This window comes from Leptodactylus fuscus, chromosome 7 (genome assembly GCF_031893055.1).
Source record: "Leptodactylus fuscus isolate aLepFus1 chromosome 7, aLepFus1.hap2, whole genome shotgun sequence".
Taxonomy (NCBI): domain Eukaryota; kingdom Metazoa; phylum Chordata; class Amphibia; order Anura; family Leptodactylidae; genus Leptodactylus; species Leptodactylus fuscus.
In genome coordinates, this window is record NC_134271.1 from 78,508,993 (window position 1) to 78,529,998 (window position 21,006).

Consider the following 21,006-nt stretch of genomic DNA (forward strand, 5'->3'; position numbering starts at 1 on the left):
CTTGCCCTTCTCTACTTTACTGAACATGGTTCCATACTTTTAATAGTAACTTGCCTCACATTCTGTAGTTTTTACCACATTGTTATATCATTAGTCCAAATGGGACCAAATTGTAATTCTCGGAGCAGCCACTACCAAATGTACAGCCCTGTGTGGTAAATAATAAAGGAGAACTGGTGCTTATGGGGACTGAGCACTGTGTTCTCTTCAGCAGGGGTGATGAAAGTCTGATCTCCACTGACCTAACACTGATCAGTTTTAAAGTCCCTTTTGAGATCTGGGATGTTTTATTTTAGCAATGATATTAACGTTGGAGCTACAAAGGTGAAGATATCTGCAATTATGTCAATCGCAGCTGTCATTTCTGTATGTCACAAGTCCACGATCTCCTATTCTTGTCAAGTAGAGAAATGAACATGTATCTCAGCCTCCAAATCTGCTGCTGCTGCTCCATACGGCATACAATTACTGGACGAGCTGCTGTGCACATATGTTTAATACATGATTTAAGGGAGAGACCGCTTCACCGACGCTGGTTCAGGCCTGTCAAGTTCTTTAACTGGAAAAAAGAAAAATAATGTCACTTCATGAACGGTTCTCCCCTGCATCGCATCATTTATGCTTTGCCGAGCTTGCTTCCACCTCCTATTCTTAGTATCCTGGGCAAGTTACCACTTCCAGTCTTCCAATAACTCCTCACTCTTTTCCCTACTATACATATGATGTAATTGGTTGCAATGCATACATTCTGCCCACTGCTGGATACTCACAGTGACTGCAGCACCCATCAGCCCCTGGATAAGAGCTTCTCCTGTTGCTGACACCTATAGCAAAAAGAGAGACAATACATAAGAGCTGAATATTGCTAACAGGTCACTGGCTGCTCTGGGTGTGCCTGTACCTGTTTCACCGACTCTCCCATAGTCATAGCCTCAGAGATCCGATTGTTCAGGAAAGTCCAGGTGTCCACATAATCGGGTGACTGGTCCTGCATCATGACCATCTCTGTGGTGTTATAAATCCCAGCCAGCACCGCCCTGCGTGTGTACCAACTGAGCTGCAAACATAACATCACCAAGAACCAATCAGCAATGGGGCAGAGGGTGATGTATACGAGACAGGACCTGTCCAGACCCTCACTAATCACCATCAGATATGCAATAGGATCATTTGATCACTTAAGGGACTCACATCTGTAGATTGGTCACTGGCATAATGCCAGATGTCATCCACCATGTCCGTCAGAAGCTTCAAGCTGGAGGGAATATTGTATGGCAAGACAAGAATCCCCATGGCCTAGACAAGGATTGAAAAATATTAGAACTGAATACCACTAAACCAGGCAGGATGGACTTTCATATTTCATGGGGGAGCCTTTAACTTGTTACACTCTCCACAATACCCATGAGTAGTTGCTGTACATGATCATATGTTGTGCCGTGCTCCCCTTCTCCATAATTACAATTTCTACACAATTACACTTTCTACACAAAATAATAAAGCGACCCTCCATCCACAAACTATAATTTAACCATCCAGTACCAGAGGATGGCGACTCCAGTACTCTAATACAAAAAGTCAGCTGGCATATTTAGGGATGCCCAAAGGGTTTCACCTGCTCTCTTGCTTCCTTTGTCCTCGACTTTCAGTTTAATGGTAAGGCCAACAACGTGTTCCCAGACTAAACTACATACTCGTATTTCTGGATTTTACATACAGAAATGACAGAGGCACTGAACTGTTATAGCCCTTATTGTGTCTCAGCAGTTAAGTGCACTTTGCAGAGCCATCAGGTTTGGTCCTGCAGAGATCGTGTTTTCTTCCGGCGGAAGTCCCCGCCACAGACCAATCAGTGGCCTAAGGAAAGAAACACAGGACTTCACAGCTGGCAAAAACTTCTGGTAAAAGAGAACAGCGAAGCAGCAGGACCAATCCATACTGGGAGACACCGGAGACCGGTGAATATGTTATTTTTCACCTTCTGCAGCCTAGTATAAAGAACCTCATTAAGTATAAATATGACCCTGGTGTGCACAAATGTGGCTTTGCTCTATCTGGAACCAAATGGTCCAGTGTAATGAACAACATAGAATACTACAGCTACCACCTACTTCAAAGTTAGCATAAAACATTTTCTCCCAAGTAGATCAGGAGTTGTGATTTTGAGTAATATGTACCTTATTTGCTTTGTTGAATAGAAGTTTTTTGTTTTTTAAACTACTACCTGGTCAGACAGTTTAGTTGTTAATGCTGATGGTTGGATTGGCCAAACAAACAATCCCATCATAAACTGGATAGTCACATGTCAGCCATCCTAAATCTAAAGTGTATTGACAAACTGAGTGGCAGCAGCCTACACCTTTCTGTGTCTACATGAAAAATAGTGTGACTATGAGGGTGCTTCTACCTGTGGCCACTGTCCAATGTATGGGATGAGCATCCTTAGCCGAGCCTCCACTGCATCTCTAAGGAACTGTGCCGTTGGTTTCTTCCTGTCACAAAAAAAATAAGTAAAGTAGAATAATTTTCTGGACATTATGCATGACATGGACCTTACATCCTGGCCTTGTACATTGTATCTTATGCCCTGTACAATATATGTGTATGAACACTGTATTATGTGCCCTGCATATTATATTTAATGGGTATATTATATGTACATTATATCTTGTTCCACGAACTTTATATTTTGCATGTATCCTGGACCCGGAATGTTATTTTAGAAACACACACTCATTGGCAATAAAAATAACACACCAAGATTGAGTTGTTGGCTCAAAACAGATCCAATTCACTTCAATGTGTGCCTACTTACGCACGCTACACATTGAAATCAATGGGAGGCTTTTTAACCTATTGATTTCAATGTGTAGTGCACGTAAGCTGACACACATTGAAGTGAATGGGATCTGTTTTGAGCGCTCACACTCTGAACGTGTATACGTGTCTGAATGAGTGGAGCATAAACTCCGTGTGAAGGCAGCCTTAAAGGTAGTAGTTAGGGTAGGTTCACACCTGCACCTGTCCACTAAAACAGTGGTAACCCACAGACAATAATGGGTTCTGCCGAGTTTCCAACGTTTTTATACTGAAACCAGTGGAGAGAAAAGTCCTCCATGCACAACTTTTCTCTCCGACACAGATGTAAACCTAAGCCTAAACAGATACAGACTGAGATCCTCCACCTGTGTCCATTTCCACTAAAGAAAGCATCCATGAATACAGAAGGTAAATATGGTAAATATATAGTGAATGCAGAGGGTGCTCCATCTGAATCAGTCAGTAAATAAATTATCTGGCCTTTTTATTTGGTTGGGTTTTTTTTTATCATTAATGTACATTATATCATGTACAGTATATATGTGCCCTGTACTCACTTAGTACTGTCCAGTTGCACCAGTTTGTGTTCTTGCTCTAGCAGGTCTCTCAGGTTCTTATTACACATTGACACAAAGTGCAAGACGAGCTCGCTGCCGCCATTCTCAAACATTCCTGCAGCAGCTGCGGACATATCCAGGGACTGTAAAGATATGAAAGAAGTCACATGATGCCTGCTTCAGTCTAAGGACTCACCTCAAAGAGCAAAGACTTACTTTTGCCCCCTCTGCAATGGCATCTGAGCTCCAGCCATACTCAGGCACAAATGTCAGGGCAGCCGAGAGGATTCGCTGCTGGAGCTGCTCCTCACTCTCATAACCCTCCGACTCCTCTCCTCCCTGGTCTGTGTACCTGAAGTCACAGTTGTCATTAGGCCAGGACCACTAGAGCCCACCACTTATGCAATGACAAATCTCATTCTACCTGGGGGTTGAAGTGCTTTGCTCCTCTGCTGTTTCTGATGTGGAGACATCTGGAAAAGGTGGGGGAGATTTCTGATCTCCAGATCTCACAGCTGAGGTCATACGCAGGGTCCGGGTACAGCACCAGGCTGGCCGTGCCAAGGCTGGAAAGTAGGAAAAGTGCAGATTGTGGGAGAGTAACAAGATTCAGGGGTACTATGGACAATCTCTGCCATTATACTCTATTCTACAAGGACTGTAAATCCTCACATTCCCTGATAACTGAAGACTGAACAGGGGCTTTGGTACTAATGTTCTGACGTGACTGGAGAGTTAAGGGGCCATGTTCACAGAGAGTGACTAGAGAGTTAAGGAGCCAGAAGTGACTGAATAGTTTTGGAGGTCCTGTTCCTGAAGTGACTGAAGGGTTGAGTTGGGGGATCTTGGTCATATTCCTGGGGACGACTGGAGATTTGAAAGATTGTGTTCTGAGGGGGTACAGACAACTGATGGAGATCTGTAAATATCCTAACTGTATTGTAAAGGGTTAATATCGCTTCTTGATGATTCTTCCACTTCAATTCTAGCACTAGATTAGCTTTATAGAAGGTCTTAGTACTGTCTGATACAAAAGGTGTAAGGTCAATTCCAAACCAGAGATCATCAAACATACGTACATGCAGCTTCTGGAAAGTTCTATACATCAAGAATTGTATAAGTGTTCAGTCTACGCTATACAAGGTAATCTATTTGACTCCAGACATCTGCTTGGTCTCCGATCATCTTTGAATTGCCTGTATATCTTGGGGCGTCAGCTAGCATGACATTGGGATCCCCCAGGATTGAGTATGTTATTGCTTAGATTCTTGTTTATCTTTTATTAAAATCACATAACTCAGTGGTTTGTGGCATTCTTGTTCTAACTATCCTTAGTATCAACTATTGTATAACACAATAACATACCGATTAGAGGAGCTCAAGGTATCTGAAAATATAGGGAGCACATTTACCAAGCCCCTAATGCCAGCTTTCTGGTGGGAAAAATCACAAACCCCTCTTTGAACACAGGTTACGCCACCCTCACCTTCTTCTTAAAAATAGGTATTGCAAAGGTATGACGTTAGCAGGGCCATCAGTCCTGCCAGATTTAGCATTGTTTATACCAGTTTTCTGACATAAACTATGACTAAAGTCTATAAACTGCCATAATGTCAGCATTGGCATATGGGCTGCCAGAGGGCGCACCTAATATAAAATGAGGATTGTAAGGCACAGGGGTTATCAAAATTGCTCATCAACTGAATGAGATCTGCCTGAGGGGGTAACACCAGGGGCACAGGTAGAAGAACAGCTGTGTTATAGGCTCCCTTACAGAGATATAAATGGGGAAACATGCTCCTGGGGGTGGCTGAAGAGTTTAGAGGGCCACGTTCTCAGGGGTAAATGGGGTGTTAGGGGCAGGTTTCTATGGATGACAAGATTGCTGGAGGAAGTGCATGTTTGGAGCGAATAGAGACTTGGTGGGTCTCGGGAGGGGTGTATGCCTCACAGACTGTACTGTACAGTTTGGGCCATGTTCCAGTTGCAGATTTAGGGGCCATGTTTGTGGGAGTGGAGAGCAGGGTGTCCATGTATGGGAGGCATGACTGTAAGAGGTGGTGGACTATATTGCCATGTGTGACTTGGGGCTGACAAGTTGGGTGCCCGTTTTGGGGTAGAGCTAAGGGACATGTTCTAGTCGTTAAGGTAATGTCATCAGGTGTCTGTATTTTCAGGCCTTGTCCTTCACTTCACCTTGCCCGTTGCCGCCTTCTACCCCCCCTTACAAAGGGGCCCCGCACTACACCCCCTCCTCACCAGCCTGCCGCGGCCCGCACAGCAGGAGAAGCCTTCGCCCGCCCGCAGCTGACAACGACCTCAACGCAAGTGCCGCCATCTCAGAAGCTGGCAGCGGGGACCGGCGGAGAGTCCTCTGCCATGCAGTGGGCGGGCCCTGCCACGGAAACGTCACATCTTTTCCGGGGACGCTTCACTTGGGGCAGGAAGTAGGAGAGAAATAGAAGCAACACCGGCAGAGGAGAGAGAAAGCGGGTAACGAGAATAACGGGCTGTCATTGTAGGCTCGTGTATTATGTGGCTATGTCATATCATAGAGTGTAGCGTCATATATTAGACTGTGATATGATATGATAGTCGTGTGATGTCATATCATGGAACATAGCGTCATATAATAAACTGCAACAGACTATGACATTATATGTAATAGGCTTTACAGTTATATAATGAAGCGTGGTGTGACATCATATAACGGCTGAATGGATTTGAATGACATTTGGCACATAGAGTGTAACCTCGATTAACACACAGGCTACTTTTTATTACAGTAAATGACATGGCTTCACAACTGCTATGAATTTATGTTCACATACTATATAAGGGAGCGTTCACACTACCGTCGGTGTCCGACATGTAGTGTCCGCTCCTAGTGTCCGCTCAAAATCTGTCACGGACACTAGGAGCGGACACTAGATGTGTCCGTGACACCTGTCATTCACTTTAATGGGCATCGGGTGCGTTCTTTTGCACTCCGTGCCCGTCCTTCCCTGTCCGCAAGAGAAGATGTCCGACTTCTCAAGCGGACAGAGGAACCCTGCATGCAGCTTTTTTCTGTCCGCTTGAGAAGTCGGACATCTTCTCTTGCGGACAGGAAAGGACGGGCACAGAGTGCAAAAGAACGCACCCGATGCCCATTCAAGTGAATGACAGGTGTCACGGACACATCTAGTGTCCGTTCCTAGTGTCCGTGACAGATTTTGAGCGGACACTAGGAGTGGACACTACATGTCGGACACCGACGGTAGTGTGAATGCCCCCTTACACTGCTCTTATGTCAGCTTCTGATAAAGCCAGGTCTGTTTTATCTCTGTGTAAACACACACTAATCCTCAGTGGTTTGTGTGCATGCATTTGCATATTATCTGATCTGCTCCAGGCTGTGCAGACAAACTTGAATCCAAATTGGCAGTTTGCCAATTTTCAACATGACTGGAAAAAAAAAATCCAATCTGATGCAAACAACAAGAGCTATGGAGGAAGTCAGAAGTCACAGAGTTCTTCTCAAGCTGAGCTGAGGGGGATCATCGACGCCAACAACACACTCATTATATGGTGTCCCAGCGAGCTGATGAGATACCGGAACAATCACGGGCACCGCTCAAGGAATGAGTTCATCGGCAGGCCAGCTTGACAGCTGCCGGACCAGGCAGATCATCAATGCCAACAATATGCTCAATATATGGTGTCCCAGCGAGGTGCTGAGATGCCAGAGCAATCACAGGCACAGTGCAAGAAAAGTTCAGCGGCAGGCCATCTTGAGAGCTGCCAAAACGCCAGAGCATGCAGCTCATCAACACCAACAACATGCTCATTATATGGCATCCCAGTGAGATGCTGGGACAATCACAGGCACGGTGTCAGGAACAAGGTCAGCAGCAGAACAGCTTGAGAGTTGCCGAAATGCCGGAGCAGGCAAACCATCGACGGCAACAATTTGTTGAATATAGGCTGATCATTGACGCCAACAAGACGCAGTTGCGGGCAGAGGCTAGTCTAATATAAATGCTGATGGAATAATATGCACATGCTTCTAGAGAAGGACCCAGTTATATCTGTGTGTTTACATAGAGAGATAACAGACTGGGTTTTATCAGCAAACTTCAATAAGCTGAAAGGCAGAACTGTAGATATCAGTGAGTGATCATCCTGTCTTATCACATAGGTTCAGCACTATGGGAGGAATAATTTGACATAGCAGGAAAACAAAGCAGCATTGCCAAAGCAATATACTTAGGAAAAGTATATATTATACTGTACTATTTTGTGACAATCCTAATTTACAACAATACAACATATAGTATTAAAAAAGAAGTACAATATACAGAGATAAATCAGAAGAAACATACCGTTGTCAGGCGATTGTTCCCCTTTTTTCTGACATAAGGTTTTCCTGTGCAGGATGGCCGCTTTGAAGGATCGCTTGTCACACGCCCGTCATGTTCTCATCACCTGGGATGGCAGCTGTGCTCAGGGTGCTCTACAAGAATTTGTGTCTGAAGTCCAGGCATTGGTAGCTCCGGGGGGGAAGGTCAGTGTGGAGAATGTGGAGCGGTTGATGTTCTGTAAGTATTTCAACTAGCCACGTTTTGGGGGTGGGATCACATGGTTGTTGCTCTTTGTGTCCTGACACTTTTTTTTCTCATCCAGCCGCTCACACTGAGTCCGGTTTTGACGCCGTCCTCCTTGGTCTGGTCCCAGGAAGCACTGCTGTTCATAGCTCGGATGTTTTGACAGAAGTTGCTCGAATCCTAAAGCCTGGTGGAAGCGTAATGCTCCAGGAGCTTGTGGACCCTCAAGCCGGTGAGGAGGTGGTTTTGTGGAGGAGGGATTATTTCCACTAACACAGAAAATGGGAGTTGTGTCCAGGACACAGCAAGTGTATCAGGGTGATCCAAGGGCCCCCACTTCATCCACATTAAGATGACAATGTCCCTCTTCTGCTGCAGAAAGTTATATTTTTCTTCTAAGAGAAATACATGTGTTATATCACTCTCATTATGTCTAACCCACACCCACTAACCCTTTCCATACATACCCAATCAACTAAGTACTATCTCTCACTCTTACTGCCCATGGTAAGTATATTTAGTTAATGCTACTGGCAATATCTTGCTTTTCTCCTTCAGGTAGTGTCGCTCGGCTCCGTTCCCCAGCACAGCTGTCCTCCAACCTCACATTGTCTGGATTAACAGAAGTGATACAGGTTAGTGCAGTATGTGTGCTATCTACATGGGATGATGAAGCCAGAACAGAGTATACTGACCTTGTGTACTCTGGACGAGTACTCCTATATGGTAACCCCACTGCCCTGTGATGAGACAACTTAATGTAATGACCCTCATAAGGCTTCTTGTTTTTAATTTCAGATTAGTGAAGAGCCAGTGTCTTTGCAGCAGATACAAGGGATCAAGGAACGTCTGGGATCTTCCAGCAATGACATAATGTCTGTTACAATAGCAGCTAAAAAACCAAACTATGAAGTGGGGTCTTCACGGCAGCTGTCACTCTCCAGACGCCCAGTGGCAGGTACTAACTGAGGGGATGTGAGATGACAGCTAAGTGTATTGGGGGAGTCTGAATTGTGTGTGTGGTTATATCATTGGGTAACACCACATCCTTTAATAACATGGTGATTTTGTGTCTCAGGGAAGCCCTCTGCAGATCCGACTGCCGTGAAGCTTTGGACGTTGTCGGCCAATGACATGAATGACGAGGATGTGGTCAGTTGCTTCTCTTCACACTTTTAAGAGGGTAGCAAAGGGCATGATATGTTTGTGGGATTAAAAAAAAACATTGCCCTATAATTATAAGGTGTTGGAAAATGATGTGTGGGGTTATCATGCCAGTGGCTGATGGAATAAGAGGATTATGTGCTGTGAAGTCCTTGTGCTGGGGTTTGGATATCTATTCAAGGAATGAGTGTGAATATTAATGTTAGTGCTACTCCCACAGAAAGCGGATTCAAGCAGCTCCATTAACGTTTTCCAGGTGCCTGCTGTCACTACAGTAAAGGAAATCTTTATTTTTTGTCTCTTCAGGATCTGTTAGACTCGGATGAGCTCTTGGATCAGGACGATCTAAAAAAGCCTCTGCCTTCTTCTCTGCGGGCAAGTGGCTGTGGAGAAGGGAGTGAAAAGAAACGCAAAGCCTGCAAGAACTGGTGAGAACAGTGCGTTAGAGAACTATAGATACTTCATTGTCATTCTACAGCTGAGATCTCATTCATCCTGTTATCTCCTACAGTACGTGTGGGCTAGCAGAAGAACTGGAGGAAGAGAAGAGCAAAAGCACTGCTGCTAAACCTGCCAATTCAGCTTGTGGTAATGTGAGTATCTGGTCTTGATAGAGCCCTATTCTGCAGGTAATATAGAGGATTTTAGTGGAGTTCTAGATGAAAGAAGCTCTACTCCCCACTGGATTCTCTCCTGTAACTGGTTGTATATACAGATGGATCATGTAAGCAATAGGGGAAAAATGCAATCAAGGAGGGACAGGATGAGTAAGGTTGTCTCCTTTTAACATGATATCACTGCTCTATTTTTCAGTGCTACCTGGGAGATGCATTTCGCTGTGCCAGCTGCCCGTATCTTGGGATGCCAGCATTTAAACCAGGAGAGAAGATTCTGCTTAATTCAGGCCAACTGCAGGACTCCTAGTGGGGGCCTGGGGCTCTCTAATGTGTGTACAATTTATAATAAAACTTTATGTGCTGCTGTCAATGTGTGTGATAATTGGCTATTTTTGGCGCATCTTGTCCGGCTCTAGTAAGAGCATAATGGCTGCTCTCTGGATCCGTTTTCTGCTCTGGAGCACCAGATGTATTATCAGTAAATTCAGTATCATCCTTGTCTCAGTGTTATTTTAGCTTACTTTGATCATACTCCTCAAAACTAAGGATCCCTCTGTAAAGAAAGCTTAAAGGAGTCCATCATTAAACCCCTGTATATCAACACCGCCCCACAGATACAGATAGGTAGGATAGGGTTACTTAGGGTTTCTGGAGACAGACGTCCCAAAAATCTAATTCACATGAACTGAGCTGATATTCAGTTACAATATTGGCTTTAATAACACTGCCACATGTGAATTCACTGTAAGGCTAGAACCGCACAATTTTTTTTCATGCAGTTTTGTAGAATCAAAGCCTGATGTGGAAATACAAGAGATTAGAAGTTTGTCTTTCCTTTATGCTTTTGCTTCTTTTTGGATCTACTGCTGGCTTTAACTACTAAACTGCAACAAAAACTAAGGGCCCCTTCACACGGCGTAAGCGCGCCGCTCATTTAGGCACACATACACGTGTCCGAGCGCGGCGCTTCAAAACAGAGCCCATTGATTTCAATGGGAAGCACGCGTATATCGGCATATACGCACGATTCCCATTGAAATGAATGGGCTCTGTTTTGAAGCGCCGCACTCGGACACGTGTATGTGTGTCTAAATGAGCGTCGCGCTTACGCTGTGTGAAGGGGCCCTAATACTGAAAGACACTGATTCCAGGCTTAGTGGGTTAGAGCACACAGACCTGAAATACTTCAGATTTTCTGCAGCATTTCTGCTGGAAATCTGCAGTACAGTATTTTGTACAGCATTTCATTCAGAAAATGCTGCAGATTTTTTGTTTGTGTGGTAAAGGGTGAAATCCTCAGCATAAAATATAATTTGCGGTTTAAGTCCCACATTTTGAAAAAGCTGCAGATTTAGCTAAGAGTGGATTTAACAGAAAGGAGAAGTATAAGCGCTTCCTATATATTTACATTCCTTTTTAAGGCAAAATCTGCAACTAAAAAGCTGCATTTCCACAATGTGAGGCCTCATCTTAAAGGGCCTCTATCATTGGGAAAAGTCATTTTTAGCTAAGCACACACTTTTGCATAGCCTTTAGAAAGGCCAGTCCACACCTACCTTTTGTATGTAAATTGCCTCAGTAGTTTTTGAAGCAGCCCGTTTTTATTCATATGCTAATTGGCCTCCCGCAAGCACAGGAAGTTCTCAGTGAGCGCTGTCTGCTGTGTGTACATACATGCTGATAACTCATCTCCCTGCTCACACACATAGCAGACAGTGCTCCCTGAGACTTCTGGAGTGCACGCTGGAGGCTGATTAGCATATGAATAAAAATGGGCTCATTCAAGAACTACTGAGGTGATTTACATACAAAATACATGTGTGGAATAGCCTTTCTAAAGGCTAAGCAAGTATGTGCTTAGTTAAAAATGACTTTTCCCAATGATAGAGCCCCTTTAAAGTACACCACATGTTAGTTTTTACTGGATGAGAGGATCTATAAAACAATGTGTTTTCCAGCAAGCATTTTTGCAGCGCCAAAAACTTATTATCTCTGTTTTCTGTAGCTCTAAGCTGATATTCCAGATCTTGAAAAAAAAAAAAAACTTGAAGGATTTTTGCATAAGAGTTTGAGGGAATTCTGGACTTCTACCCAGATGAGAAGTCAGGTGTAATCATAGTGCTGTACTCACGCTTTACTTCCCCTAGTGCTCAAGGGGCTGGGGTAACTTTCTTTGTGGGCAGCGCACTGGAAGCTGCACTGTGTGATTGGAGTGAAATCTGTCTCTTCTGTCCATTCATTTTGCTTGTGACACTTGGAATCTGTCAGAAATCAAGGTAATGGGGAGCTCATGCTGCACTGAAGTCATTTGTTATCTAGCAGTGGAAAGGTCATATAGTTAGTCATTAGGTTGTGGCACACCTTCCTTCCGTGCCAGAGTCCGCACTGCCTTGTACACATCTCTGTGGAAGGCCTAGTGTGCTGGTGTGTCTAAACGGCTGAGCTGAGCTGGGAAGTGATCACTTTACTCATTGCTGTATGGCTCTTACAGGATAGGCCGGCTGATCTCATAGAACTGCATCCTTCCTCAGTAACTTCATGCTGTCCTTGGCCATGGGTTCTACTGTAAGTTGTAGAACAGGAAGACGAAGGCGCACAACATCCTCCCTAAGATCTGTACCCCCAGAAAGCTGCTTGGACCTTAATGCAGCCACAGAAGAGGAGCTGATGACGCTACCAGGTGTGACCCGGGCCTTAGCTCAAAATATTATAGCACATCGCCGCAAGATTCATGGCTTCCGTCGAGTAGAAGATTTGGCCCTTGTAACAGGGGTGGGAGCAGAGCATATGCTGGAGCTGCGACCAGAGATTCAAGTGAGAAACAGTCCCCCTAGTGGTGCGGAAAGTAATGAACAATAGCTAGGCGTGGAGATTGTTGGAGTGAATAAGGAGCTGCTGTGAAGCATCTGGGATGTGCACATGTGGATGAACTTCCAGAGAGGACTGTAATTGACAGGAGCAAATGCACCTAAGATCCATGTTTCCTCCTTCACTTGTGATTTGTAGTAGAGCGGTCATAGAACACAGGAGGGGGGTCCTTCGCCACAGCAGCTCTCAGGACCTCTGATTGGGAATGAACCCTATTCCTTCACTATTTCTGATCATGAACACACTATAGGGGCCATAAACTTAGTCATTGTCATACATAATAAAGCCGTGTTAACAAAGCAGTTCTGTTAATATGTAATTTATTGGTGATGAAGAATGTAGTGAACGAATCAATCTGCAATTCCGAGATTCATTTTTAACAAATTCAGAGTGGAGGTGGCCATAGCTGCATCTACTCCCTGACTGCTGGTGGCTGTACTTTTTCGTGAGGTTGAGTTTACACAGGGCTTATTTACTTTTTAGCATGCTTTTATTTATTTATTTTTTTGCATTAAATTGCTCATTTTTTAGGTCTTTTTCTGCACGACGCTTCATTTATGAAGCATTTGCGCCTTTTTTTCACACTGTTATACTGCTCTCGCCACTTTTGCTTTTTGGTGAGAAAAGGGGGCGTGGCCTAAACAGAGAACATTTATATACTGTACTTATTACTTTCTCCTTTTTCAAAAAGTTGCAAATGCACTCCAGACCATAGGCAGCGGAAAAGAGCCCGTCAGGTTAGAATGCATTACAAAGAGGCAACGGTACCTTTTTTGTGTTTTTTTTTTTTTTTTTTTAACAAAAAGGGGCAAAGTGCACATGGCCTAAAAGGCAGACATCATAAATACCACAGTAAAACTAATCTTTAAAAAAAAAAAAAAGTGCAGCTGTGAATAGTATGGCCAAAAAAAAGACAGATGATAAATAACCGCCCACTGAATCAGGCAGCACAATGGGAATTTATTAAGCCAGTAGCGCCTGTTCTGCCCCTATTTTTTTAAAATAGATTTTATGTTGTGTGCGCATGTTTTGAAAGTTTTTATACCAGACTTATCACATTGCTTTTTTTGTTAGGAAAATGAGTGTTTTATCTGGAGTAACACTGTACATTCATGAAATGGGGCAACTGTGTAGTGAATTAACGCAAAATGTATGATGTAATTGTACCGTTCCTATTCACATTACATGTAGGCTAAGGCCCCACGTAGTGAGCCAGAGGGAAAAAAAAAAAAAAAAAAAAAGTGCAGCAACAATGCATCACAGTTTTTCTCAGCGCTTTTCACAGAAAGTCTGCAGAGGTTTACACTTAAAAATTTAACTCAGTTTTACTAGTAGTTATGAGTATCAAATTTAGTTAATTTTAGTTATAAAGGTGAAATGTGGATGTCTAATGTCCATGTTAATTGAGGACAGCACTCTACTCGCTTATATGTGGATGATGTGCTGCCCATGGTTAATCTGTCTTTCATTTTTCTCTTTTACAGTTCCTAGGCCTCTGCTCAAGAAAACCGGATGACACACAGATGTCATCTGCTTTTTCCATTGATCCATAATTTTATTGCCATCTTGCATCAGTGGATAAGGACATATCTCTGTTTTTTTTTTTTTTTTTAACAGACCCACTGTTAGTGTCTACTTGGTGATAGGTCCTCTTTAAGGCTAAGTTCACATCTGCACCAGAAACCAGTCAAGTTTCTCCCCACCAGTCTCATTGTTAAGACAGCAGCCAAACGGAATTCATTATCATCTAATGATAACAAGGGATTATGTAGATAATCTTGTTTCCCTTAGTCCTAACAGCGGCACAATGTGGGGTATTTCGTGCCCCTGTGTGCTGGTAGGACAGGCGGAATTTTAATTAGCCATGTATTAATTTCACATGGCTTGTTCCCTTTAAGAGGGCACAGATACCTCCCCCCTGTGCGTAAATAACAAGTAATAATACATACATTCCAAAATAAACAACAATAGGGGGGGAATCCTTGTGCCGCTGTTAGGACTAAGGGAAACAAGATTATCTACATAATCCCTTGTTCCCTGTCGTCCCTACCAGCGGCACAATGTGGGGAAATAGCAAGTAATCCCCATAAGGGTGGGAGATTAAACACAAGCAGAATGTAATACAGTACGCCCGAAGGCAGTAGCTTCTGAGCCATACCGATCAAGTCGGTAGTGCTTCACAAAGGTCAATTCTGAAGACCAGGATGCTGCTGCACAAATCTGGTCCAAGGTGAGAGCCTTGACCTCTGCCCAAGAGGTCGATACTGCCCGCGTCGAATGGGCCCTTAGGACGGTCGGCGGAGGTAAGTTCTGACTCACAAACGCCAACTTGATTGCTTCCTTCACCCAGCGAGAGATGGTGGTCTTAGAAGCCTTGCGGCCTTTATGGCCCCCTACATAATTTATTAACAAGTTCTCAGATCTCCTGAAAGCGCGTGTGCGCTGAAGGTAAATCTGCAGGTTCCGGACTAAATCTAGGGTATGCCACTTCTCCTCCTCAGGGGAAGTGGGCACGGGAAAAAAGGTTGGCAAGCAAATGAGCTGACTCACATTCGCCCTAGAAGAAACTTTCGGCCTGAATCCTGGCAGAAATCTCAACTGAACACGGTCTTCAAAGAAGGCAATGTAAGGAGCTTCCGATGAGAGTGCTTGAAGCTCCCCTACTCTTTTTGCCGAGGTGATAGCGAGGAGAAAAGATACCTTATAGGTCAGCCACTTTAGATCCACCTCCTCCAGAGGTTCGAATGGAGCAACACAAAGTGCCGTTAGGACCTTGCTGAGGTCCCATTGGTGGACAGGAGCAGAAACTGCTGGTCTCAGCCTAGTTGCCCCTTTGATAAAGGTGCTCACTAAAGGATCCTGAGACAACCGCCTCCCCAGATAGGCGGACAAAGCGGCTACATGTACCTTCAGGGTAGAAGCTGCAAGCCCTCTGTCTAGGCCGTCCTGAAGGAAATCCAGGATCGCCCTCACAGGGGGATCGGAGGAGTCCACTTCGTGTTCCGTGCACCAGGCCTGGAAAATATTACCGATCCTACGGTAATTCTTATTGGTCGAGGTGGCTCTGGCGCTGGCTAAAGTCCTTAGGACGCCTTGAGACAGTCCTCTATTCCTTAATAGGGACTGGTCAACCTCCAGGCTGTCAGATTGAATCTCCTCAGATCGTGGTGTCTCAGCTCTCCTTGTGTCACCAGATCTGGGAGGGGGGGAAGCCTCCAATACCTGCCTTGACTCATCCACATGAGCTGGGCAAACCAAGTCCTTTTCGGCCAGAACGGGATTATGGCAATTCCCGAGACTTGGTCCTGTCTGATTTTCATCAATACCTTGGGTATGATGGAAACTGGAGGGAAAATGTATATCAGCCTGAACCTCCATGGGATGGACAGGGCATCCACTGCCAAGGCATTGTCCTCCTGGTACAGAGAGCAGAAGGTTTCCACCTTGGCGTTGAGTCGGGTTGCCATGAGGTCGACATCCGGAAGGCCCCATGTTTGGACAATCTGATGGAATATGTCTTGATTGAGAGACCATTCTCCTGATACAGGGATACCCCGACTCAACTGATCCGCTACTATGTTCAGGGAGCCCTTGATGTGAACAGCGGATAGGTGGGTCAGATTCTTCTCTGCCCACGTGAAGATCAAGTTCGCCTCTCTCAGTAGGGCTGGAACCCTGGTGCCGCCCTGTTTGTTCAAGTATATTACCGTCGTCATATTGTCTGACCGGACCTTGACTGCCTTCCCTTCGAGAAAGGGGGCGAGTACTTCAGCGCCAGATACACTGCTTTTAGCTCCTTCAGGTTGGAGGTTCCTACCTCTGGATTCCTCCACAGACCCTGGACAGTCCTGCCGTCCAGGTGGGCTCCCCATCCCGAATGGGACGCATCTGTTGTCAACAGGGTCCAACGAGGTTGAACCGAGGACCTTCCGTCTTTCAGGTGTCTCCACCATCTGAGGGAAAGACGGGTACCGGGAGAAAGGCAGATCTTCCTGTGCAGTCCCCGTGGAGATCCGTTCCAGGCTCTCAACACTTCCATCTGAAGGGGACGCAAGTGCCATAAAGCCCAAGGGACCGCCTTGGCTGAAGAAGACATCAGGCCTAGGACCCGCATGGCGGTGCGAATGGTGATCCATCGGGACCTGAGGAGGCCCCGAACCGAAGCTTCTATTTTTGCTCGCCTTGGACGAGATAGGAAAATCTGCATGCTCTGGGAATCCAGAACAAACCCTAGGAATTCCTTCCGGGTGGATGGCACTATTTCTGACTTCTCCCAATTGATCAGCCAACCTAACTCCTGGAGGAAGGCGATGGCTATCTGGAGGTGGTGATGGAGAATTGAAGTAGACTGAGCTTTTATAAGCCAGTCGTCGAGGTAGGGAACCACGAAGAGGCCTTGAAGTCTAAGAGCGGCGGCAACTGGTGCGACCATCTTGGTGAATACATACGGAGCTGACGATATGCCGAATGGCAGAGCAGTGAACTGTAGGTGCTCTCTGTGACCAGCCATAAGAACGGCTATACGTAGATATTTCCTGTGTGGCGGGAAGATGGGGATATGTAAGTAGGCATCCTTCAGGTCCAGGGTGACCATGACCTCGTTGCGCAATAGGAAACTGGTTACTGAGTCTATGAACTCCATCCTGAAAGGTTTTTTCTTTATGAAGAGGTTGAGGAACCGAAGATCTATAATCATCCGCCACCCTCCTGTGGACTTTGGAACCAAGAACACGGGTGAATAAACTCCTTGACCCACTTCGGGAGGAGGGACCCTTTCCAGGGCCCCCTTTAAGAGATATTCTGCGACGGAAGCCTCCAGGCAGTCTTGTTGTAGGGCTGGTAAGACCCGCGTAGTGATGAAACGATCCACCGGAGGATGGGAGAACTCTATTGCGTATCCTCGCTGAACAACTTGAAAGACCCATGGGTCCAGAATGCGAAGATGCCATGCCACAAGGAAATTCGAAAGGCGCCCTCCTACGGGAGAGCTGGTCACAGAGAGCGGCGTCTCCTCAAAACCCCTTCTTCTTAGGGTCCTCCTTGGGGATCCCGCGACCCGCCCCTTTCGGACGGTATCTGGGGCGTCTCTGGCTTCCTTGTTGAGGCCTGTATTGAGACGTGGAGCCTCGACCCCTAGAAGGGGGAGGCCTTCCTCCTCTGGTTGCTTGTGGTAGTGATCTCCCTCTACCATCAGCCAATCCCTCCATCAGATCGTCCAGCCCTTGGCCGAAAACCTTCCCAGGTTGAAAGGGGAGGGAACACAAAGAAAACTTGGAGGCGACATCAGCCCGCCAAGGTTTGAGCCACAAGGGCCTCCTGGCGGCGGTATTGAGGGCCATGGCCTTGGAAGCCAGCTTCACCTGCTGTCTTGCCGATTCTCTCAGGAAATCCGTAGCGAGACGGATCTCCCCCATGGATGCCAGGATGTCGTCCCTGTTAACCCCGGAGTCGATATCCCGTTCCAGGCGGTCCAGCCGGGCTTGAAGCTTATCAGCTACTTCCGTTGAGGCGATGCCCACCGTCACCTGGGCTGAAGCAGACGAATACGCCTTCTTGAGCGTTGAATCCACTCTTCTATCAAGCAAATCCTGAAGATTTGACCCGTCATCGATGGGCACGACAGTGCGACGGGAAAGCTTAGAGATGGCTAAATCCACCTTGGGTGGTGGACCCCAGCGATCCAGCTGGGAGGGATCAATCGGATACACTGCTTTGAAAGCTCTGGTGGTGACGTAAGCCTTCTCCGGCTGCTTCCATTCTTGTTCCATTAGGCTGGCCATGGAGGCGTCCACTTGGAAAACCCTCCGCTTCCCAGAGGTGGACGCAGAGGCTTCCCCCTCGCCAACCTGGTCCCACGACCGGATGGCCTTCAGCAGTTTATTAGTCTTTTCCCGATGGAAAATTGGTCTGCTGGTACAGGAGGACTGATCGTCCGATGATATGGACACCTCCTCCACCTGGAGGCGCTCCAGGGAGGGCAGTGAAGCAGAACGCCTTTCCACGCGCTGCTTCTTGGTGAGCTGAGCCAGTGAAGTACGGATATCCTTTAAAGAATCATCCTGCAAAAAACACAAGGATACTTAGAAGCCGGAGGGGACCCTTCCCCTCTTTGCGGCAACCGTACTCACCATGTACTCCTTGACCCATGCTACCATATCACTGGTAACGGGTTCCTCCCGCAGAGGTCCCCTGCATTGCTGGCAGCGTGACCAGTCATAGCCTAAAGGCAAAACAATGACATTCAGGATACTCCCACCATTGGGAGAATTAGCAGACGAAAAAAACGCACCTACCATCAGGTAGTGGAACGTCACAATCAATGCAAGCCAGGTGTCTCCTTTTAGAAGACTTCTTCCGTCTTACTTGATCCCCGGGAGGGGTAGAAGAGGAAGACATGACAAATAGAAGCTAGCTTTCAGCGATACCTAAGCATGGAATATGAAACATCAGAGGAGTACATTCAAGGAACCATATGAGGAGACTCACCCAGCTTCTGCAGACCACTTACCAACCTTCAGCAGAGTTTGCAGTAGAATAAATGCAGTTTGAAGCGGTAACCACAAGCCACAGCGCAGAAACCAGCTAGGGATTAGACTAGCAGGCAATGAGGGATGCAACCTGCCCCCTTTTTACAGCCCCATATCCGGAAGGGGCGTGGCCTTAGTCAAAAGCTCCGTTCCTTTGCCCTTCATAACACTCCTAGCCCTTCAAGTCACGCTCCCCCCTTGAGCCAACTACATTGGCACGTACCTTAATCTCCTGAGGACCTCCAGTGTCCAACGCTGCTGTTCGCGTGGTCCCGGAGCGGCGAATGCCGAAAAACCGGAAGTTGCCGGTGTTACACTTCTAAACGACCGGCCGGAACCCTCCTACGCAGAGGAAAGGTTCCGCGAAAACCGGAAGTTCCCCTCATGGAGCCGCGCGAACACGCCGGCTGGCTGCGCGCGGCTCCGAAGCCCAGCAGGACTGGATGCCGGGGAACAGGAGGTAGGATTGCGTGAGGGAGGTGGGCAAAATAGGTAACTTTAATCTTACCTATTCTCTTTGCAGGACCGACAGAAGTCCAAAGGGGCAGAGTGCATGATTGAAGACACCTGAACAGGTCTGAGCAGGTAAGTACCTGAAACTTCTTCTTACTCTTTCTCTTTAGGAGGACACAGAGTCCTCCCCACCTGTCCGATCCTTTACACAGGACAGAAAAAAACGCACAGGGGGGAGGTATCTGTGCCCTCTTAAAGGGAACAAGCCATGTGAAATTAATACATGGCTAATTAAAATTCCGCCTGTCCTACCAGCACACAGGGGCACGAAATACCCCACATTGTGCCGCTGGTAGGGACGACAGGGAACCGCTGTTTTGGAAGTTAGGCTCTCCAGCGTTCAGGGCCCCCAGCGAACATGAGGAAGAGAAAGTGCAGATGTGAACCTAGCCCTAGTTTAAAAAAAATAAATAAATAAAATGTATTACTGGACTTGATTTTTGTGTGAGCCGACATGTTACCTGAACACATTGGCTCAGATTTACTAATACTGTCTTTAAGCTAGACAATGCAAACTCAGACTAGACAATGTTAGGGCTCGTGTACACCAAGTTAACGCGAGTGCATTTTAGCATAATACACGTGTTAAAATAACACTCCCATTTACTTCAATTAAAATTTTTACACATGTAAAAAACGCGTCAATAAACGCGACATGTTTTTTACACTTGTAAAAAATTTCATTGAAGTAAATGTGTGTTATTTTAACACGTGTATTCTATACACGTGTATTATGCTAAAATGTACTCACGTTAACTCCGTGTGCACGAGCCCTTAAACTGCATCAGATTAATCAGTGTCTGATGCGGTTTGATAAATCTTTTGTATTCTCAGACTGTCTAGTCTAAATTTACACCTCCTATATTTGTTGCACAGAGCCACAAGTTAGGCCATGGCCTTTCCCATGAGGCTACACATCCTTTTCGGTCAAGACATAAACATGTCTAAACAGTCTAAAATACATGATGAATGTGACTCACAGCATGCTAGCCAGGTTTTTGGGGGTTTTTTTGGTGCAAAATACACCAAAATTCTGCATTTTGCTTTAAACAAAAATCACCCCCATTTTCTTTATGGCATGTGTATACCAATGCCCATCAATAAATCTTCCAAGGCCAGCTCAATGATCAGTCAAAAATCAGCCAAGTACATGAAAAAAACTTCACCTTTTAAGAAACTGATAGCATAATATTTGGGCAATCCTGGAGTCACAATACAGAAATTGACGCATTATCAAGGTCCTGATGTTGTAGACAGCGCAGCACAGTTTACCCCAAGACTTCTTTTTAGGTTTCACCAGACTAAAACTGAATTTAAAAAAAAAGTAAGAATATAAAACATGAGGCGTGTGTGA

At 45.7% G+C, this 21,006-nt stretch overlaps 2 protein-coding genes across 2 annotated transcripts; one reads left to right on the forward strand and one right to left on the reverse strand.

The window, feature by feature from the left end:
• Nucleotides 1-252: 252 nt before the first annotated feature.
• COQ9 (coenzyme Q9) lies at nt 253-5,745 on the reverse strand. The gene is made up of 9 exons (XM_075282253.1): nt 5,637-5,745; nt 3,802-3,943; nt 3,594-3,729; nt 3,378-3,520; nt 2,408-2,492; nt 1,192-1,296; nt 902-1,057; nt 771-824; nt 253-559 (listed from the first exon to the last, which is right to left on the reverse strand). Exons 1-9 carry the CDS (start codon nt 5,713-5,715, stop codon nt 524-526), a joined length of 936 nt encoding a protein of 311 aa, XP_075138354.1. The 5' UTR covers nt 5,716-5,745; the 3' UTR covers nt 253-523.
• A 14-nt stretch (nt 5,746-5,759) lies between these two features.
• On the forward strand, nt 5,760-10,114 carry CIAPIN1 (cytokine induced apoptosis inhibitor 1). The gene is made up of 9 exons (XM_075282252.1): nt 5,760-5,870; nt 7,794-7,957; nt 8,043-8,195; nt 8,522-8,598; nt 8,762-8,921; nt 9,042-9,115; nt 9,434-9,555; nt 9,639-9,720; nt 9,941-10,114. Exons 2-9 carry the CDS (start codon nt 7,795-7,797, stop codon nt 10,049-10,051), a joined length of 942 nt encoding a protein of 313 aa, XP_075138353.1. The 5' UTR covers nt 5,760-5,870; nt 7,794; the 3' UTR covers nt 10,052-10,114.
• The last annotated feature ends 10,892 nt before the right edge of the window (nt 10,115-21,006 follow it).

Bases quoted from the DNA above. Each gene is read 5' to 3' on its own strand.
- CIAPIN1 (XM_075282252.1), top strand. From the start codon at position 7,795: ATGGCCGCTTTGAAGGATCGCTTGTCACACGCCCGTCATGTTCTCATC. The intron at 8,196-8,521 runs GTGAGGAGGTGG...TTTCTCCTTCAG, and splicing joins GCTTGTGGACCCTCAAGCCG to GTAGTGTCGCTCGGCTCCGT. The intron at 9,721-9,940 runs GTGAGTATCTGG...TCTATTTTTCAG, and splicing joins CCAATTCAGCTTGTGGTAAT to TGCTACCTGGGAGATGCATT.
- COQ9 (XM_075282253.1), bottom strand. From the start codon at position 5,715: ATGGCGGCACTTGCGTTGAGGTCGTTGTCAGCTGCGGGCGGGCGAAGG. The intron at 1,058-1,191 runs GTGAGTCCCTTA...TTATGTTTGCAG, and splicing joins CCAGTGACCAATCTACAGAT to CTCAGTTGGTACACACGCAG. The intron at 825-901 runs GTACAGGCACAC...TTTTTGCTATAG, and splicing joins TGGGAGAGTCGGTGAAACAG to GTGTCAGCAACAGGAGAAGC.